General features: G+C 39.4%; 1 protein-coding gene and 1 long non-coding RNA gene across 6 annotated transcripts in view; one reads left to right on the top strand and one right to left on the bottom strand.

Annotated features, from left to right (window-relative positions):
- LOC118518721 (uncharacterized) overlaps positions 1-9,217 on the bottom strand; it is a 114,443-nt gene extending 105,226 nt beyond the window's left edge. For 2 of the 3 annotated variants that reach the window (XR_013445808.1, XR_013445809.1), the window contains exon 1: positions 9,059-9,217. This is a non-coding gene — a long non-coding RNA (uncharacterized LOC118518721). Of the gene's footprint in view, positions 1-8,797; positions 8,870-9,058 lie in introns of all 3 variants that reach the window. The other variant, XR_013445810.1, reaches the window with a different exon arrangement.
- Positions 9,218-9,237: 20 nt separating this feature from the next.
- On the top strand, positions 9,238-16,115 carry SETD9 (SET domain containing 9). Of its 3 annotated transcripts, none has more exons than XM_078067308.1 (6): positions 9,238-9,370; positions 10,814-11,181; positions 12,397-12,520; positions 12,799-12,914; positions 13,867-13,915; positions 15,626-16,115. In XM_078067308.1, the coding sequence occupies exons 1-6, from the start codon at positions 9,273-9,275 to the stop codon at positions 15,711-15,713; spliced, it is 843 nt and encodes a 280-aa protein (XP_077923434.1). In that variant the 5' UTR covers positions 9,238-9,272; the 3' UTR covers positions 15,714-16,115. The 3 variants fall into 3 exon arrangements, with proteins under 3 accessions (XP_077923434.1, XP_035921565.1, XP_077923435.1); XM_036065672.2 differs by having other exon boundaries at positions 13,810-13,915; XM_078067309.1 differs by lacking the exon at positions 13,867-13,915.
- Positions 16,116-18,206: the final 2,091 nt, after the last annotated feature.

Here is an 18,206-nt window from a genome sequence, read left to right as displayed (position 1 = left end):
TTTTCACAGACCTAGAACAAACAATCCTAAAATTTGTATAGAATCAAAAAAGATCCCGAAGAGCCACAGGAATGTTGAAAAAGAAGAGCAAAGCTGGAGGCATCACGATTCCAGACTTTAAGCTGTATTACAAAGCTGTAGTGATCAAGACAGTATGGTACTGGCACAAAAACAGACACATAGATCAACAAAACAGAATAGAAAACCAGAAATGGACCCACAATTATATGGTCAACTGATCTTCAACAAAGCAGGAAAGAATATCCAATGGGAAAAAAACAGTCTCTTCAACAAATGGTATTGGGAAAACTGGACAGCCACATGCAGAATGAAACTGGACCACTTTATTACACCATACACAAAAATAAATTCAAAATAGATTCAAGAGCTAAATGTGAGACAAGAAACCATCAAAATCCTAGAGGAGAACAAAGGCAGCAACCACTTTGACCTCGGCCGCAGCAACTTCTTATTAGCTATGTCTCCAGAGGCAAGGAAAACAAAAGCAAAAATGAATTACTGGGACTTCATCAAGATAAAAAGCTTCTGCACAGCGAAGGAAACAATCAATGAAACTAAAAAAAACTTAAAAAAAAAAAAAAAGGGTTAGTATCCAAAACCTATAAAGAACTTACCAAACTCAACACCCAGTAAAACACATAATCCAGTAAAGAACTGGGCAGAAGACATGAACAGACATTTCTCCAAAGAAGACATCCAGACAACTAACAGACACATGAAAAGATGCTCAACATCACTCATCATAAGGGAAATACAAATCAATACCACAACGAGATACCACCTCACACTGGTGAGAATGGGTAAAATTAACAAGTCAGGAAACAACAGATCTTGGCAAGGATGCAGAGAAAGGGAAACCCTCTCATACTATTGGTAGGAATGCAAACTGGTGCAGCCACTCTGGAAAACAGTATAGAGGTTCATCAAAAAGTTAAAAAGAGAACTACCCTACAATCCAGCAATTGGACTACTAGATATTTACCCAAAAGATACAAAAATACTGATTTTAAGGGACACATGTATCCCAATGTTTATAGCAGCATTATCAACAATAGCCAAATTATGGAAAAAGCCCAAATGCCCACTGACAGATGAATGGATAAAGAAGTTGTGGTGTATGTACACACACACACACACACACACACACACACACACAGGAATGTTACTCAGCCATAAAAAAGAATGAAATCTCGCCATTTGCAATGATGTGGATGGAGCTAGAGTGTATTATGCTAAGCGAAACAAGTCAGTCAGAGAAAGATAAATGTCATATGATTTCACCCATATGTGGAAACAGAACAGATGAACATAGAGAGAAAAAAAGAGAGAGAGGTAAACCATAAAACAGACTCGGGGCATGGCTCAATCAGTTAAGCGTTGGATTCTTGGTTTCAGCTCAGGTCATGATCTCAGGGTCATGAGATCGAGCCCCACACTGGGCTCTGTGCTCAGCGCAGTCTGCTTAAAATTATTTTCCCCCTCTCTCTCCCTCCCCCTCTGCTCCTCTCCCCTCACTCTCTCTCTTTCTCTAGCTCTTAAATAAATAAATAAAGGGGCGCCTGGGTGGCTCAGTCGTTAAGTGTCTGCCTTCGGCTCAGGTCATGATTCCAGGTCCTGGGATTGAGCCCCGCATCGGGCTCCCTGCTCCGCGGGAAGCCTGCTTCTCCCTCTCCCACTCCCCCTGCTTGTGTTCCCTCTCTCGCTGTGTCTCTCTCTCTGTCAAATAAATAAATAAAATCTTTAAAAAAAAAAAAAAAAAATAAATAAATAAATAAAATCTTAAAAACAAAACACAAGACCCTTACCTACAGAGAACAAACTGAGGGTCACTAGAAGGGAGATGGGCAGGGGGATGGGCTAAATGGGTGATGGTTATTAAGGAGAGCACTTGTTGTGATGAGCACTGGATGTTTTATGTAAGTGATGAATCACTAAATTCTACTCCTGAAACTAATATCCCACTATATGTTAACTAAGTGGAATTTAAATGAAAACATGAAACAAAAAAGAAAAAAAGATCTAAAATCAGTGATGTAAGGTTCTACTTATGAAGCTCAAAAAAGAGTAAAACCAAAGAAAGTAGAATGTATAAAATACAGAACAGAAATTAACAAAATAGAAAAAAGACAAACAGAAGAGAAAATTAATAAAGCCAAAATCTTTCTTTGAAAAAAACAGAAAACTCCCAGTTACAACGAGAAAGGAAACACAAACCACCAAAATCAGAAATGAAAATGGGGTTCTCACTATAGATAATATAGACGTTAAAGGGACAATAAGACTGTATTTATGAAAACTTTATGCCAATTTGCCAGATTAAATGAACAAATTCAATGAAAAATATCTTACTAAACTTGAAAGAAGATGAAACAGAAATTTTCAATAGCACTATATCTTTCAAAGAAATTGAATTCAGGAGGAGGGATCGAGATGGCAAAGTAGGAAGATCCTGAGCTTACTTCCTCCCATGGACATACCATCACCAACTACATACAAAACAACTATCTCTGAAGACAAACTGAAGACTACCAGAACAGATCTTATACAACTACAGATATAAAGCCACATCAAGATGGTGGGAGGGGCAGAGATGTGATCTAGTCAGGACCCACAGCCCCTGTGCAGTGATCTCCTGCAGAGGGATAGCACAAACATACAGGCCCTCAAAGAGGAACAAGGGGTCCAAGCCCCACATCTGGATCCCCAGTCAAGAAACATGCATGGGAAAAATGAGTCCCCATTACAAACGGCTGTGAAAACCAGTGGTGCTTACATATGGGAGACCCAGAAGGCAGTAGGACACTTAAAGGGCAGGTGCATAATGTCACTCGCTCCCAGTTCCAGAGCAGAGGCAGCAGTTGGACAAGCACCTGGCTTACACGGAAAGGAGACCCATTCACCAATTTTAGGACATGTGCCACAGGGGAAGGGATCTGTTAGAACATTCTCCAAAGAGTATAGTGTTAACAGACACTTTTTTATTCATTTCCCTTCTCCCCAGCTGGCCCAGCCTGGCAGCAGCCATTTCTAACACTCTACCTACTGCGCTAGCACCAATCATCTGGCCGCAGCCTCCCTCTGCAGACTTCACCAGCCCAACTTGCCTGCCCCAGCCTGGCACCCCCCAAAGCTGTTCCCACCTGGCCACACCTGGACGTGGAGGCGGCTGTACCAGAGTCCCAGCCTCCCCATTACCCCATCCCCGCCAAGCAACCTCCATCCGAGGGGAAAGAGCCGAACACTAGAGGACCTTCGACAGTCACAGCCGGACCTCACCGCCAACCACACGGGAGGCCTATCCCATCCACACACATGCCCACCAGCTGTTGCTCCAGGACTTCACAGCCAACTGCATGAGGGGCCAACCCTGCACATGAGCATGCTCACAGCAGTTATGGCCTGGACTCTCAGCCAGACAGGCACATCCACAGCCGACGTGGCTAGGCTTCACAGAAAGCTGCACTGGGGAACAGCCCTGCACACCAGTGAGTCCACACCAAGTGCAACCCAGCTACAACAGGAGGGTACCTGCAGCCCAAACAGGGGAGACCACTAGGGCACCTGGCTCAAGTAATGAGGGGTTGGGGGGTGGGGTCGCACAACTGGACCTGACAGGATACCTTCTGCATAAAGCCACTCCTTCAAAACTGGAAGGAAACCATCAACAAAATGAAATGCACCCTATCTACTAAATGAGAGAAGATATTTGCAACTGATAAAACAGATAAGGGGTTAATATCCAAAATATATAAAGACCTCATACAGGGGTGATGGGTGGCTCAGTCATTAAGTGTCTGTCTTTGGCTTGGGTCATGATCCCAGGGTCCTGGGATCGAGCCCCACATCGGGCTCCCTGCTCGGCGGGAAGCCTGCTTCTCCCTCTCCCTCTGCCCCTGCTTGTGTTCCCTCTCTCGCTGTGTCTCTCTCTGTCAAACAAACAACAACAACAAAAAATCTTAAAAAAAAAAAAAAATGAACTCATACAACTCTATCAAAAAAAAATCCAATTGAAAATGGATAGAGAACCTAAATAGACATTACTCCAAAGAATACATACAGATGGCGAACAGACACATGAAAAGATGTTCAACATCACTAATCTTCAGTGAAATTCAAACCAAAACTACAGTGAGATATCACCTCATACCTGTCAGAATGGTGAGTATCAAAGACAAGAAATAACAAGGTCAGCAAAGATGTAGAAAAAAGGGAAAACTTGGGTACTGTTGGTGGGAATGCAAAATGGTGCAGCTGCAATGGATAGTCTGGAGGTTCCCCCAAAAATTAAAAATAGAAATACCATACAATCCAGCAATTCCACAGCTGGGTATTACTGGAAGAAAACAAAAGCACTAACTAGAAAAAATATATGAATCCCCTTGTTCACTGCAACATTACTTACAACAGCAGAGATATGGAAACAAGGGTCTATCAATAGATGAATGGATAAAGAATATATGGTATAAAAATATACAATGGAATACTATTCAGCCATTTAAAAAAATGAAACCTTGCCATTTGGGACAACATGGATGGACCCAGAGGGTATTATGCTAAGTGAAGTTGAGTCAGACAGAGAAAGACAACTATCAAATGATTTCACTTATATGAGGAGCCTAAAAACAAACAAACAAAAAAACAGAAACAGACTCATAGATACAGACAATAATCTTGTGGTGCCACAGGGGAAATGGGCAAAATAAGGAAAGGAGATAAAAGGTATAAACTTCTCAGTTATAAAATAAATAAGATGGGAATGCAATGTACACTATAGGAAATATAAGTGATAATAATGTAACAACTTCATCTGGTGACAGATGGTAGCTAGACTTATAATGGTGATCACTTCCTAATGTATATAAATGTTGAATCACTATGTACACCTGAGAATAATATTGTATGACAACTGTACTTCAATTAAAAAAATGAATTCATTATCAAAGAAAACTACAAGCCCAATGGTTTCACTGGTGAATTCTATCAACATTCAAGGAAGGAAAAACAGTACTCATATACAAATTTTTTGGTTTTTTAGAAAGTAGAGAACACTTCTCAACACATTTTATGAGGTCAACATAAGCCTAACACCAAAACCTGAAAACAAAACTACAAATAAGCCATGAAGCTGAAAAATTTAAAACACACTTCAAAATAAATGTGAGACAACAAAAGCATAAAAAAACCTATAGGGTATGACCAAAGTGTTACTCATATATGAGTTATCTCAAGACTTCAAGGATGGTGCGACATTTGACAATGTGCCATTATAATTCACTACATTAACAGAAGAACATAGAGAAATTATGTGATCATCTCAATAAATAGCAGAAAAGCATGTGATATTACCATTTAAAATTAAGACAAAAATTCTTGACAAACCAAAACTAGAAGAGAACTTTTTAAACTCATAAAGTATACCTACCAGAAAATTATAGTAAATATTAAACTTGATGGTAAAACCTTAGAAATAAACAGAATAATAAAGTAGAATTATACAAACTAATATGGAGAGACTCCAAAATATATTTCTGAATAAAAGAAGTTGCAGATATTTACAGTAGTTTAAAAACACTCACACCTATTTCTACGATTTTCTGTAGGAATATACACAGGTATATAAATACATAGAACTAAGATTTGCAGAAAACACATCAGCCTGATAACTTCTGAGACCAGATGAGGACCAGGACTGGAGTAAGTACAAGTCACAGGGTGTGGTTAAAGGAGATTTTAGTCTTTTCTTCCATGTTTCTATTTATTACCAGGAGAATGTTGTTTTTTATGAATAGCTTAGGTAACTAAAAAGTAATTTTAATACCATAAATTTAAATTTAACATAGTACTGGAAGTCCTAGCCAAAGCAATTAGAAAAGAAACAAAGACATCCACATTGAAAAAGAAGTAAAACTGTCACTATTTGCACATTACATGATATTATGTACAGATAATACATCTAGAAAACCCTAAAGACTCTACCAAAAAACTGTTGGAACTAATGAACAAATTCAGTAATGTTACAGGGTAAAAAATCAGTATATAAAATCTGTGGTTCTATACCCTAATGATGAACTATCAGAAAGAGAGATTAAGAAAACAATCTCCTTTACAATTGCATCAGAAAGAATAAAATACAGGGGCACCTGGGTAGCTTAGTCAGTTAAGTGTAGGACTCTTGATTTTGGCTCAGGTCATAATCTCTGGGTCATGAGATGGAGCGCCACATTGGGCTCCACACTGGTGGTCATGGAGCCTGCTTAAGATTCTCTCCCCCCACCCCCCAAAAAAAAGATTCTCTCTCTCTCCTTCCCTCCACCCCACCCCCACCTTCCCCAGGGGGGTGGAAAAAAAGAATACACAGAAATAAATTTAACCCAGGAGGTGAAAGACCTGTACCCTGAAAACTGTAAGACATTAACGAAAGAAAGTGAAGAAGACACAAATAAATGGAAAGATATTCCATGTTCATGGACTGGAAGAACTAATACTGTTAAAATGTCCATACTACTCAAAGCAATCCAAAGATTCAGTGCAACTCCTTTCGAAATTTCAATGGCATTTTTCACAGAACTAGAACAAGTAATCCTAAAATTCATATAGAACCACAAAAGACCCCAAACAGCCAAAGCAATCTTCACAAAGATGAGCAAATCTAGAGGGATCATGCTCCCTGATCTCAAAGTATATTATAAAGCTCTAGTAACCAAATAGTATAGCGTTAGCATATAAACAGACAGATAAATGGAAGAGAATACAGAGTCCAGAAATAAACCTGTATTTACATGGTCAAATAATTTATGACAAAGGAGCCAAGAATATACAATGGGGAAAAGATGGTCTCTTCAACAAATAGTGGTGGAAAAAGCGGGCAGCCTCAAGCAAAAGAATGAAACTGGCTTACTATCATACACCATACACAAAAATGAACTCAAAATGGATTGAAGACTTGAATTTAAGGCCTGAAACCATAAAACAAACTCCTAGGCGATGAGGAAAATACAGGTGGTAAGCTCCTGGACATCAGTCTTCACAATAACTGTTTTATTTCATCTAACACCAAAAGTAAAAATAAATAGTGGGACTACATCAAAGTAAAAAGCTTCTGCACAGCAAAGGAAACCAACAACAAAATGAAAAGGCAACCTATGGAATGGGAGAAAATTTCTGCAAATCATATATCTGATAAGGGGTTAATACCCAAAATATATAAAGAAATCCTACAACTCAACAGAAAAAAAAAAAAACAACACAATCCAATTTAAAAAATTGGCAGAAGACCCGAGTAGACATTTTTTCCAAAGAAGATATACATATGGCCAACAGACACATGAAAAGATGCTCAACATCACTAATCTTCAGGAAAACTGAAATCAAAGCCACAATATCACCTCACATCTGTTAGAATGGCTATTCTGAAAAAGACAAGAAATAACAAGTGTTGGCAAAAAATTAAAAATAGGGATATCTGGATGGCTCAGTCAGTTAAGCATCTGCCTTCAGCTCAGGTCGTTATCCCAGGGTCCTGGGATGGAGTTCGGCAGTGGGCTCCTTGCTCAGCAGGGAGTCTGCTTCTCCCTCTGCCTGTCACTCCCCCTGCTTGTGCGCTCTCTTGCTCTCTCACTCTCTGACAAATAAATAAATAAAATCTTCTAAAAAAATTAAAAACAGACCTACTATATGATCCAGGAATTCTACAGCTGGGTATTTATCCAAAGAAAATAAGAACACTTACTAGAAAAGATATATGCACCCCTATGTTCACTGCAGCACTATTTACAATAGGCATTACATGGAAACCAATGAAGTGTCCATCAGTGGATGAATGGATAAAGAAATCATGGTGCGTATATATGTATACACACACACACATATATAGACACATACAATGGAATATTACTCAGCCATTAAAAAGGAAACCTTGCCATTTGAGACAACAAAGATGAACCCTGAGGGTATCATGCTAAGGGAAAGACGACAGAGAAAGGCAAATAACATATGATTTCATTTATATGTGGAATCTAAAAAATAAAACACGCTCATAGAGAACAGATTGATGGTTGTCAAAGGTTGCCAGGGGCTGGAGGGTAGGGGGTGGTTATAAGATAAGTAAGATCTGGGGATGTAATGTATAGTGTGGTGACTATAGGTAACAATACTGTATATCTGAAAGTTGCTAAAAGAGTAGATCTTAGAAGTCTTCATCACAAGAAAAAAAATGTATGTATGGTGACCAATGTTAAATAGATTTATTGTGGTGATCATTCTGCAATATATACAAATATAGAATCATTATGTTGCACAGGTAAAACTAATATAAGTCATTATACATCAATCAATAATAAATAGGGTCTACGCAAAGTGGTCCCTTGTACTGGATGGACAACAAAGATGATTACCCTACATGATAAAAATTTTAAAAACACTGGAAATATATATAAAAACTTTTTTTAAAGTATATTATTATAGGTAAATATTCTACTAGTTCTTTTGTGCCTTTTAAGTTTAGAGACCATAAAACCACTTTCTTTGAATGCCATTTATTAATACATCCTGGAACTGAATTGACCCCATTTAGCAAACCAGGTAAATCTGCAGGATGCCAATTTACCAAACACAACACCTGACTGCAGAGCCTCTAACGTTTACCAACATCCTGTATTACATTAGAGTGAAAGAGAGACTTTGGCAGATATTCTTTCTCTCCTTGTATTCCTTTTTGGAATTGAACAAATTAGTCCTAAAGCCACCTGCCTTTACCTGAATTTTCACTAGGTCTCACCTGTTTTCTTTAGACTTTTGGTTAGGATTTCACCTTCACTCTCAGGCAAAGAAGCGGAGAGCAGTTTCCGGCCTGAGGAAATGGCACCAACACATTTCTTAATAAACACTTAGTGATTTGAAGATACTTGCAAGATTCTTGTAGTTTGCATCCACTGGAACTAAGCGCGGTCTAAACTTGTCCTAAGTGGGTGTGTGTGCAAATACACGAGCGAATGGAGAAAGTAAAGGGGAAGACAGGGCTTCCCTCAGCTCTACGCACCTCTGATTCAGCCAGCTGGGGTCAAAAAGGAGCGGCACAGACGCCGCCGGCAACAGGCTCCAGGGGAGTACCAGGGCCCCGCAGCACCGAACTGAAGGCGGAGGGCGAGGAGGGGCGGGACGGCGTGGCCTCCGCTCCTCCCCGGGCCGGGGCGGGCCCGAGACCGCGACCCACCTCTCCCGCGCTGCCCTCGTCACAGCGCCGCGGGACAGCCATGCTCGGCCGCCTGCTGCGGGGCCTGTGGCAGCGATGGCGCCGTTACAAGTACCGCTTCGTTCCTTGGATCGCGCTGAACCTAAACCACAACCCGAGGTGAGAGGGCGAGACCGGCAGAGCAGGGCCACCTTCTTTCAGCCCCACGACGCGACCCGGGCCGCTGGACCGGAGGCAAGAGGGCCCTAGGTGGGCGGAGCCTCCGGCGAGCGGAGCTTCAAGCGGACAGAGCTTCAGGCGGGCGGAGCTTCTGGCGGCCCGGGGGCCCGAGGCGGGCGGGCCTGCGGTGGGTGGAACCCGAAGAGGGCGGGGCCCGAAGTGGGCGAGGCCGAGGCTGGTGGAGTCCGAAGAGAGCTGGGATACTGACGAGGGCGGGGGGCCTTAGGAGGGTGGGGCCTGTGGCCTAATCTCCCATGGTACCCCGCGCTGTCAGACGTGCGAGGCGGGCGTTGCCCGCGGGCGGAGGCGCGTGTTCTCGGTTGGAGGTCTGTGCTGACCCGGGCTTCTGTCCCGGCAAAAAAGGAGAGGCTTTTGAAAAAGAACAAAGCTCTTACGGCGTGAGAGTGCGTGGTCTTCTCTCCGCTAAGGCATAGTTAGGAGCTTGAAATTCCCTAGAGAAGCCAAACCGAGGTTTATCTGGTGAAAGCAGCCCAGCTTGGCTGTGAGGATAGCAGCTTGGACTGACGCATAAAAACGAGCAAAATGCCGCTAAAAGCACGTCGGCGTGTTGGGTTTAGAATAGTCTTTGCCTGAAGACAGGGATCTAGCTGCGTGGGTGGCCGGGGAGTCAGTGTCGTTGCCGGCTCTAGTAAGTGGCGTGCTAGTGATCTGGAAGAAGTTCACGTAATGCTCACTGAAATGGGCACACTAGCGCCACTGAAAGCCAGTTAATAACCAGAGAGCTTTTCCAAAGTTTCATTCGGCGGAAAAATGAATTCAGGGCCATCCTTACTATAGAATTGTGAGGCGGGAATTGCTTTCTTTTTGTTAAGAATTAAAAATAATACCATTATGCAAATAAAAATGATGCAGCCATTAAAGAAGTAGGTACTCCCTGGAGAGAATGTGACAAAGTGTATAATGTTAAATTTGTCTTTGAAATTACACATCTATAAAAAGAGCCATTCCAATATGAGGATTCTTACGTGATGTTCACATAATGGCTGTGTATGTGGTGGAAAAATACTAGCTCTGTTTCGGCTTATGGCTCTCCCACTTAACAGCTTTAGGATGTTGGGCAAGCTCCCCAACATCTCCAAGCCTCAGTTTCCCTGTCTGCAAAAAGGAGATAGTGAATGTAAGGACCCAACAGCATTTGGTACAGTTAGAGCTTTCACAAATGTTGGCTATTGTTAACTTGGGTAGGTATTGTCCGGAGTTAGGTCACTAGAACTACCCCCAAACAACTCTTTTCTGAACGTCTTAGTTTCATCGTATTCAGACATAGGAGAATAATCATCATTAAGGCCAGTGAGTCAGAAGGCATGAAGCCTGGCTTTTGTCAGTTGAAGGGTAGTGAACAGAAACTTTTCCTGTTTTCAGGACCCTCCGATATGTTCCAGAGGAATCCAAAGACAAAGTTATCTCAGATGAAGATGTCCTAGGAACATTACTGAAAGTTTTCCAGGCTCTATTCATAAATGATTTCAATAAGCAATCAGATATCTTGACTATGCTTCCAGAAACTGTTAAATCAAAATATCACGACCTACTGTCAGTTCAACATCCAAGGGTGAAACCGCTTGAATACAGACATGAACAGCAAAATACCTTTAAACCAGAAGAAATTCTTTATAAGACATTGGGTTTCAGTGTTGCCCGAGCAACTAGCTCATTGATTTCTGCGGGAAAAGGTGTCTTCGTTACCAGAGGATTGGTACCAAAAGGCGCGGTTGTATCTATGTATCCTGGTAATGGCACAGTTAGTGCTTTGCCAAGAGTTTCCTATTTATCGACTAATATAAGTTCAAGTAAATACATGGTCCTGTAATCCTTCGAGTAAGGGGTTGAATTGGAAACTCAGATTTCCACAGATTTTTAAATCCTGATTTGGAAATTAACCATAAATTATTTTATGTGTTAGAAAGCATCCTTGAGTATTTGTTGGGATAAATGCACTTTTCTTTTAAGGAAATTTTTGTAGCTAATGTTTAAATGTGGACTATAGTATGGCCTACTTTGATAAGATGAATTACTTAGAAAGCACTAGAGAATAAGTCAGTTGGCTTACATAATTGGTAACTAAAGGTAAAAATAGTATGGGTTAAAACAGGAAAGACAGAATTTAAACCCATAAATCACTGGATAAAGACCTTCCTGCCATTTCTACACTTTGAAAGTAAAGCAGCTTCTTTGCAAAAAGGCCATTGACTAGAATGTTCAGGAGAGTATGTTATTTGTTAAACTAAGATGATATTATTTGGTGTAGTACAAAAATGTGTGAATGTTTAAGTCAGACCTATATTTTCAAAAAGTCATTCTGCTATTTTCTAATTTACATCCTTAAGCAAGAAAGTTGGTTTCCTCCTACACAACTAACCTAACTCTGTAAAGACTAAATAGAACAAGCCAGCAACAAATGAATACTGAAACAAATTTCATAAAATAGCATGCCTGGAACATAGGACAGGCCCAGCAAATATTTATTTTGTCCTTTAGTCCATTGCCAGTGAAAGGAGAAACAACCTGAATGTCAGACTCATTTATTCCCATTCTGTCTGCATTATTTTATCAGTTATTAACAAAATACATTTCTTATCAAAAGGCTTTTTAAATGATGTCAAATCACAGCCTACTTTAAAAAGCAAAACCAAACCAAAACAAAAAAACCCCACAACTTTGTAAAACTGAACCTCAAATGTGGTGTTCACATTTTAATTAACCAAGATAGTCACATTTTATTTTGCTGTGTGAACAAGTTGGTCCTCCGCTCCATTTACTATTGAGCACTCTTCAAAGGAGGAAAGTAGCCAAAGAGAATGTGATAATCTAGACTGGAAGTGAAATATTAGAAAAAAGGTAGAGAAATTAAATTTCTTTCATGTTATATATATGTTCCAGAGAAAGGTCCTTGTGATGTTTATGATTTTTACATGTTGCTGTGTCTTTATCTTATTGTATAATAGGTACAGTATATCAGAAGTATGAGCCAATCTTTTTCCAATCCATTGGAAATCCATTTATTTTTAGATGCTTGGATGGGGTACTCATTGATGGAAATGACAAAGGAATATCAAAAGTTGTATACAGGTAAGTTAGTGCCCATGTTCAAATTTAATAGAGGACCACAGCAAAATGTTTATGACCACTAGCCTTTTTACTTTCAATAAAAATCTGTTTAAGCAGTTGCTAAGTAGCCACTCAGTTGCCCTATTGACTAGATAAAACTTTTTTAAGAAAAAAAAAAGAAAAAAAAACTTTTTTAAGAGAAACTGGACTTGTCAGTTCTAGGGTTAATTTTGTACTTTTGGATTTTATTGTAAGATATAAAAGAATAATCCCTTAGCTAATTCTTTCACCTGTTTCAGATCTTGCAATGGGAGGGATCGACTTGGTCCTTTCAAAATGAGTGATAGTACATGGCTAACATCAGAAATTTGTAATCCACTGGCCGTAGGACAGTATGTCAACAATTGTTCAAATGGTAAGTTGGCATCATGGGTCTGTGAGACAAGATATAAATACAGCAGTGGTAATTTTCCTCTTTTGCCCTATGACTGAGTGCGAGAGGCAGTTAAATTTAACATCTCAGCTATTCAAAGCCCATAAGTAAACTATAACATTGTGGGAGCAGATATCAAAGAACCTGGGGAAGTAGTGATATACATTAATTGAATAACTTACTGTTTTTCTTCTGGTTTTGCAATAAATATAGGCAATTGATAACTGCTCTTCTGATCATCATTATTTTAGCATTTTTTAAATAGTTAACTTAGAAATCATTCAGTCAGTGCCTCGGTAGAGCCTAATAGGTTAAACTAGGCTGGTATCCCCTTTCTGTTGCTGTGTGCCTGAGTCACTTACCTTCCCATAGGGCTTGACTTGCCCAAAAGTTTAAATTTGATCTGGCTACATTTAGCATAGGTTTTGGTGTTAGGGAGTTGTGAACTTGAAACCTGACTCTTCTACTTAATCTTTAACCTTTCTGAGCCTCTATAAATAATAGGGGCACCTGGGTGGCTCAGTCCGTTGAGCATCCGACTCCTGATTTCAGCTCAGGTCATGATCTCAGGGTTGTGATATCGAGCCCCAAGTCGAACCCCGAGTTGGGCTCTGAGCTAGGCAGGCAGTCTGCTTGAGATTCTCTCCCTCTGCCCCTCCCCCAACTCACACATGTGCACTCTCTAAAATAAATTTTTCAAAAAGAAATAATAAAATACATATATATATATATAATCTAGTAATGCCTGGAACATAATAGTGATTATTTGAGCATGTTGTTCTAATTTAGAAAACTACACATCAAGTGACGTAATTCAGTACTGTTTTCCACGACCTTATAAAATGACTGTTGCTAAAAATTATATACTTATTCCTAGACAGAGCAGCTAATGTCTGCTATCAGGAATTTGACGTGCCTGCAATTTTCCCTGTAGAGCTGAAGCAATATCTTCCGAACATTGCGTACAGCTGTGACAAACAAAGGTTAGTTTTTTTTCCCTCTCTCCTGTCTTATGCTGTACTTAAAAAAACACATATTTTCTAGGGTGCCTGAGTGGTTCAGTCAGTTACCGACTCTTGGTTTTGGCTCAGGTCATGATCTCAGGGTCCTGGGATCGAGCCCTGTGTGGGGCTTCACACTCAGCTGCTCAGCGAGGAGTCTGCTTGTCCCTCTCCCTCCCCCTCTGCTCCTCCCCCAGCTCCCGGGCCTCTCTCTCTTTCTCAAATAAATAAATAAATAAACCTTTAAAAAAAACACAACTCGGGGTAGTTTTTTTAGTGAAAAATTATGACTTAAATTTTGATTTTCATCATACCTGAATGTGTTAATGTAGGCTTATTTGAAATTTAAAATTTTCCATTAACCTAGCTCATTCTGCTTCTTATTACCCATTTTTATTCTGTGTGGTACTTAAAAGAATCAACCTTAAAATTTTTTTCAAGTGATTCTGTTATTTTTCTCCTTACAAAATCTTCAAATACATTTTTACTTTAATCATTTTAAGGATCATGTTCTTCATTTCACTTGAGAGTACCCAGTTGAACAAAAAGGCCAAATTACACTATTAGTTCTTTTGCCTATTTCACTATTAGGTTTGGAAACTTAACAATGAAAACAAGGTAAATATTCAGAAGATACATATTTGTAATGTAAGGTTTATTTTCTCTTCATTAAGTGGAAAGTCTACTGAAAGTATTCAAGTAACAATTTCTACATAAAAGTACTTCTGTAGAGTTCTTTATCAGCAGTGCTATAAGAAGGTACAATCATTATGTTAGGACAGTTATTAGCAAACTTTACTTTGTCTGGGCCCCATTAAATCATCCTTTTAAGATGAATGAGATTTAAAACTTAGACTATTTTCTTTATTTAAAACTTGAGAACTTCTCTGTCTCTATTCATGTGTGTTTGTATAGCTAACAGTTTGGGTTTTTTCGCCGTATACTCTGGAGTATAGTGTCATTAGTGTTCAACAAGTATAGGAAACGTTAACTGAGTAGGAACATTGAAGGTTACATATGTCTTACGGTGTCCATAAAAGTATTTTTTTTAATTCCAATTTTTTTTTTTTTTTGAGAGAGAGAGAGAGAGATAGAGGATGGGGAGAGGGAGAGAGAGAATCATAAGCAGGCTCCATGCCCAGTGTGGAGCCCAACACGGGGCTCGAACTGACAACCCAGAGATTAAGACCTGAGCAGAAATCAAGGGTCAGATGCATTTAACTGACTGAGCCACCCAGGTGCCCCAAAATTCCAATTAATTTTAAGTAATGTTTCCAGCTTTGCAGAATCCAAAGATACAAATTAATTTTAAAATGTTAAACTATAATAAATGTCATTTTAAAATGCTTTTTGTGATACCAGTTTTGGGAGCCTGAACATAAAAACAACACATTGAAGAACTAGTCAGTTGTATAAAGTTAACTGATTTGTGCTTTTTTTAAATGATATGGAATAGACATAATGTACTTTACCTTCATCAGGGAAAATAAATAAATAAATTTTTAAATAAATAAATAATAAAATAACTCCATCAGGGATAAGAGCTATTTCCTCATGGAAGGCAAATAACTAGGACAGTAGTAAGAAATTTGAGTAAAATTGTGTCTATAAAATCTATATTGGTTATATTAAAAAATGAGCTTGGATCTGTTAATACTTACACATTTTGTATATTTTTCTTTTTGTTTTCAGCCCACTTCGATGTGTCATTCTTGTAGCACTCAGGGACATCAAACAAGGAGAAGAGCTTTTTTCAAACTACTATACAATTGTCAGCTAACTATGAACTAGAAATTAGGTTTTCTGCTATTGAGTTCATTCTAAATGTTTTTTGTTCATCATATCTCTGATTTCTACCAATACAACAAATATTTTGAGGCCTAATTGGAGTGGGAATTTTTTGTTTTTATTGATATTGTTTTTATGATAAAAGCTCTTTGTTTCATTACAATTTCAAATTGTCATATAATTCTGATCTTAATTGGCTTTCCCCTAAATATACAGTAGCTTATTAAATTAAAACCTACTGCCTGAACTTAAAATTTCAAATGTTCTTTTATTTTGTATATCTCTGTGGTGGTTTATAAAATTCCAGCCAAGCCATCATCATTTCTTGCACTGTTGATTTGTACAAACTTCTGTAAAAACTGTATTTTTATGTAATAAACTGAAGCAAAAAATATATGTTGTGTTGTCATGAATTGTGTGTGTGTGTGTGTGTGATTTAAGGATTGTTTTAGCTAGGTAAGGGGGAATTGGAATTTACTCTTACTTGAACATTCACACACATACACAAAGTTTAAAAGAGTGAGAGAGATGGTTTTAGCATGGAAATAGAAGATAGTGGTGGTGGGAAAGACACGGATTCCCATTCTCTTCAGTGGGGAGTGCTGACATTAGTGATGCTCCTGGCCTCTCTCGCCATCTGTTGGAAGAAGAGTGATTTCATGAGATTCTCTTTGGAGAAGAACTAGGCACCCATGGCCCAGACCCCTCTAGTTCCTTCTCTGTGGGCTGTCTGCCCAGCCAATGACAGACAGTGAGTCTATTCAGAGGTGGAGTATTAGTGAGCTGACCTGGCCACAGCTCTGAAGCCACCTTTTCCAAAGAGTTTCACTCATAATACTTACTTTGATCTCCATCGACCTGACTCCTGCATCTAATTCTCAGTTCCAAACTTGGATGGAGAGGAGGGTGTTATTTATTGGACCCCTCAAATCCTAATGTGGAACCTCTATAACCAGACTTTAACCACCTAAACTGCTACATTAACAGCTTTTCTCACTTCATTTATTGCAATTTCAGTAGTCTAATTGCCTTCCCTGTTTCCACTCCTGCTGCCTTTACAGAATGGATCACCAAGAAGGGTTCTTGTAAATGTAACTCAGATCTTGACCCGCCTCTGCTCAAAACCCTCTTATTACTCCTCATACAGTGGAAGAAATGCCCAAGTGCTTCACATATATGATAGAGCCCACTACCTTTCTTTTTTTATTTATTTATTTGAGAGGAAGAGAGCACAAGTGGGGTGAGGGTCAGAGGGAGAAGTAGACTCCCCACCGAGCAGGGAGCCCAATGCGGGACTCAATGCACGACTCGATCCCGGGACTCCAGGATCATGACCTGAGCCGAAGGCAGACGCTTAACAACTGAGCCACCCAGGCGCCCCACTCACTACCTCTCATCTCCTGCTTATTCTACCCCAGGCGAATCTGCCTCCTAACCACTCCTGGAAACTGCTGGGCACACTCGCAATTCAGGCTTCTGTTCTAGTTCTCTGTGCCTGCTGAGGTCTTCCCCCAGGGAGTCACATGGTTCATTCCCTCCCTCTGTCGCCTTGCCCAACCAGCCTACTGAAATTTACAATCCCCAACTGCCAGCCCTGAAAATTCCCATTACACTTTCCTTTTCCTCTATCAGATTTATCATGTATGGATAGTAAATGTACATTTGTGACAGAATCCAATTCCTTTTCTCAGCCTCACTTGTCCTTTATTTGTGTCACCAAGATCCTGGGAAAACAGGGAAACTAATCTTATTTAAAAAAAAAAAAGCCAATCTGCTTGACCACTTGACCAAGAAGATCCTGTTACCCAGAACCTTAAGTAAAATACAGAAATACCTACTCCTGTGGACGTATTTGATGGGCTAAGGTATTTAGGATTGAACTCTTGCAATGTAAATAAATTTAAAACTAGTTCAGGAAAAAAAAAGTACATTACATAGAAAAAGATCAAATATGATAAAATGTCAATTGCTCAATCTGGATTTTTCTTTATTCTGTTCTTTTAACTTTTGTCTTAAAAAGTTCTTCTTTTAAAGCTAGGGGCAAAGTCACCATTAGCTGAAGGGTAATTTATGTCTTCAAGCTTTTAGGGAATACCTACTATGTGAAGGGCCCTGGGAGAGTCAAAGAATAAAATATGGTTCCTGCTCATAAAATGCTCGTGGTGGAGTATAAAGCTTGCCTAGTATCATGATTTGGTCTGCACTGGAAGGGTGAAAAAATTTTTTTAATGTAACATAGATATTTTACAACAGAACCATCTATCTTTCTTACTAGATTAACTGTTTAGATTTATAAATGGCTGATTTCATTTCTGACATTCTGAAATGCTTTTATGAGTTCTATACCAGAAAACAACTCCATGAAGTACAGGCCTTACCTCTGTATAAACATCTCATCAAAACCGAGTTACACAACAGCCTGGGTGTCTCTCGAAAATGAATGTCAACTAGTGTAGTAAACCTAGGAACACATGAGCACTCCTGA

This window comes from Halichoerus grypus, chromosome 2 (assembly GCF_964656455.1).
Source record: "Halichoerus grypus chromosome 2, mHalGry1.hap1.1, whole genome shotgun sequence".
In the NCBI taxonomy this organism is placed as follows: Eukaryota; Metazoa; Chordata; class Mammalia; order Carnivora; family Phocidae; genus Halichoerus; species Halichoerus grypus.
Note: the sequence above shows the minus strand (reverse complement) of the source record. Positions and strands in the feature narration are given on the sequence as shown.

Excerpts from the sequence above, each read along its gene's own strand:
- SETD9 (XM_036065672.2), top strand. The coding sequence starts at position 9,273 with ATGCTCGGCCGCCTGCTGCGGGGCCTGTGGCAGCGATGGCGCCGTTAC. Across the intron at positions 12,521-12,798 it reads ATATCAAAAGTTGTATACAG|ATCTTGCAATGGGAGGGATC; the intron begins GTAAGTTAGTGC and ends CACCTGTTTCAG. Across the intron at positions 12,915-13,809 it reads TGTCAACAATTGTTCAAATG|ACAGAGCAGCTAATGTCTGC; the intron begins GTAAGTTGGCAT and ends ACTTATTCCTAG.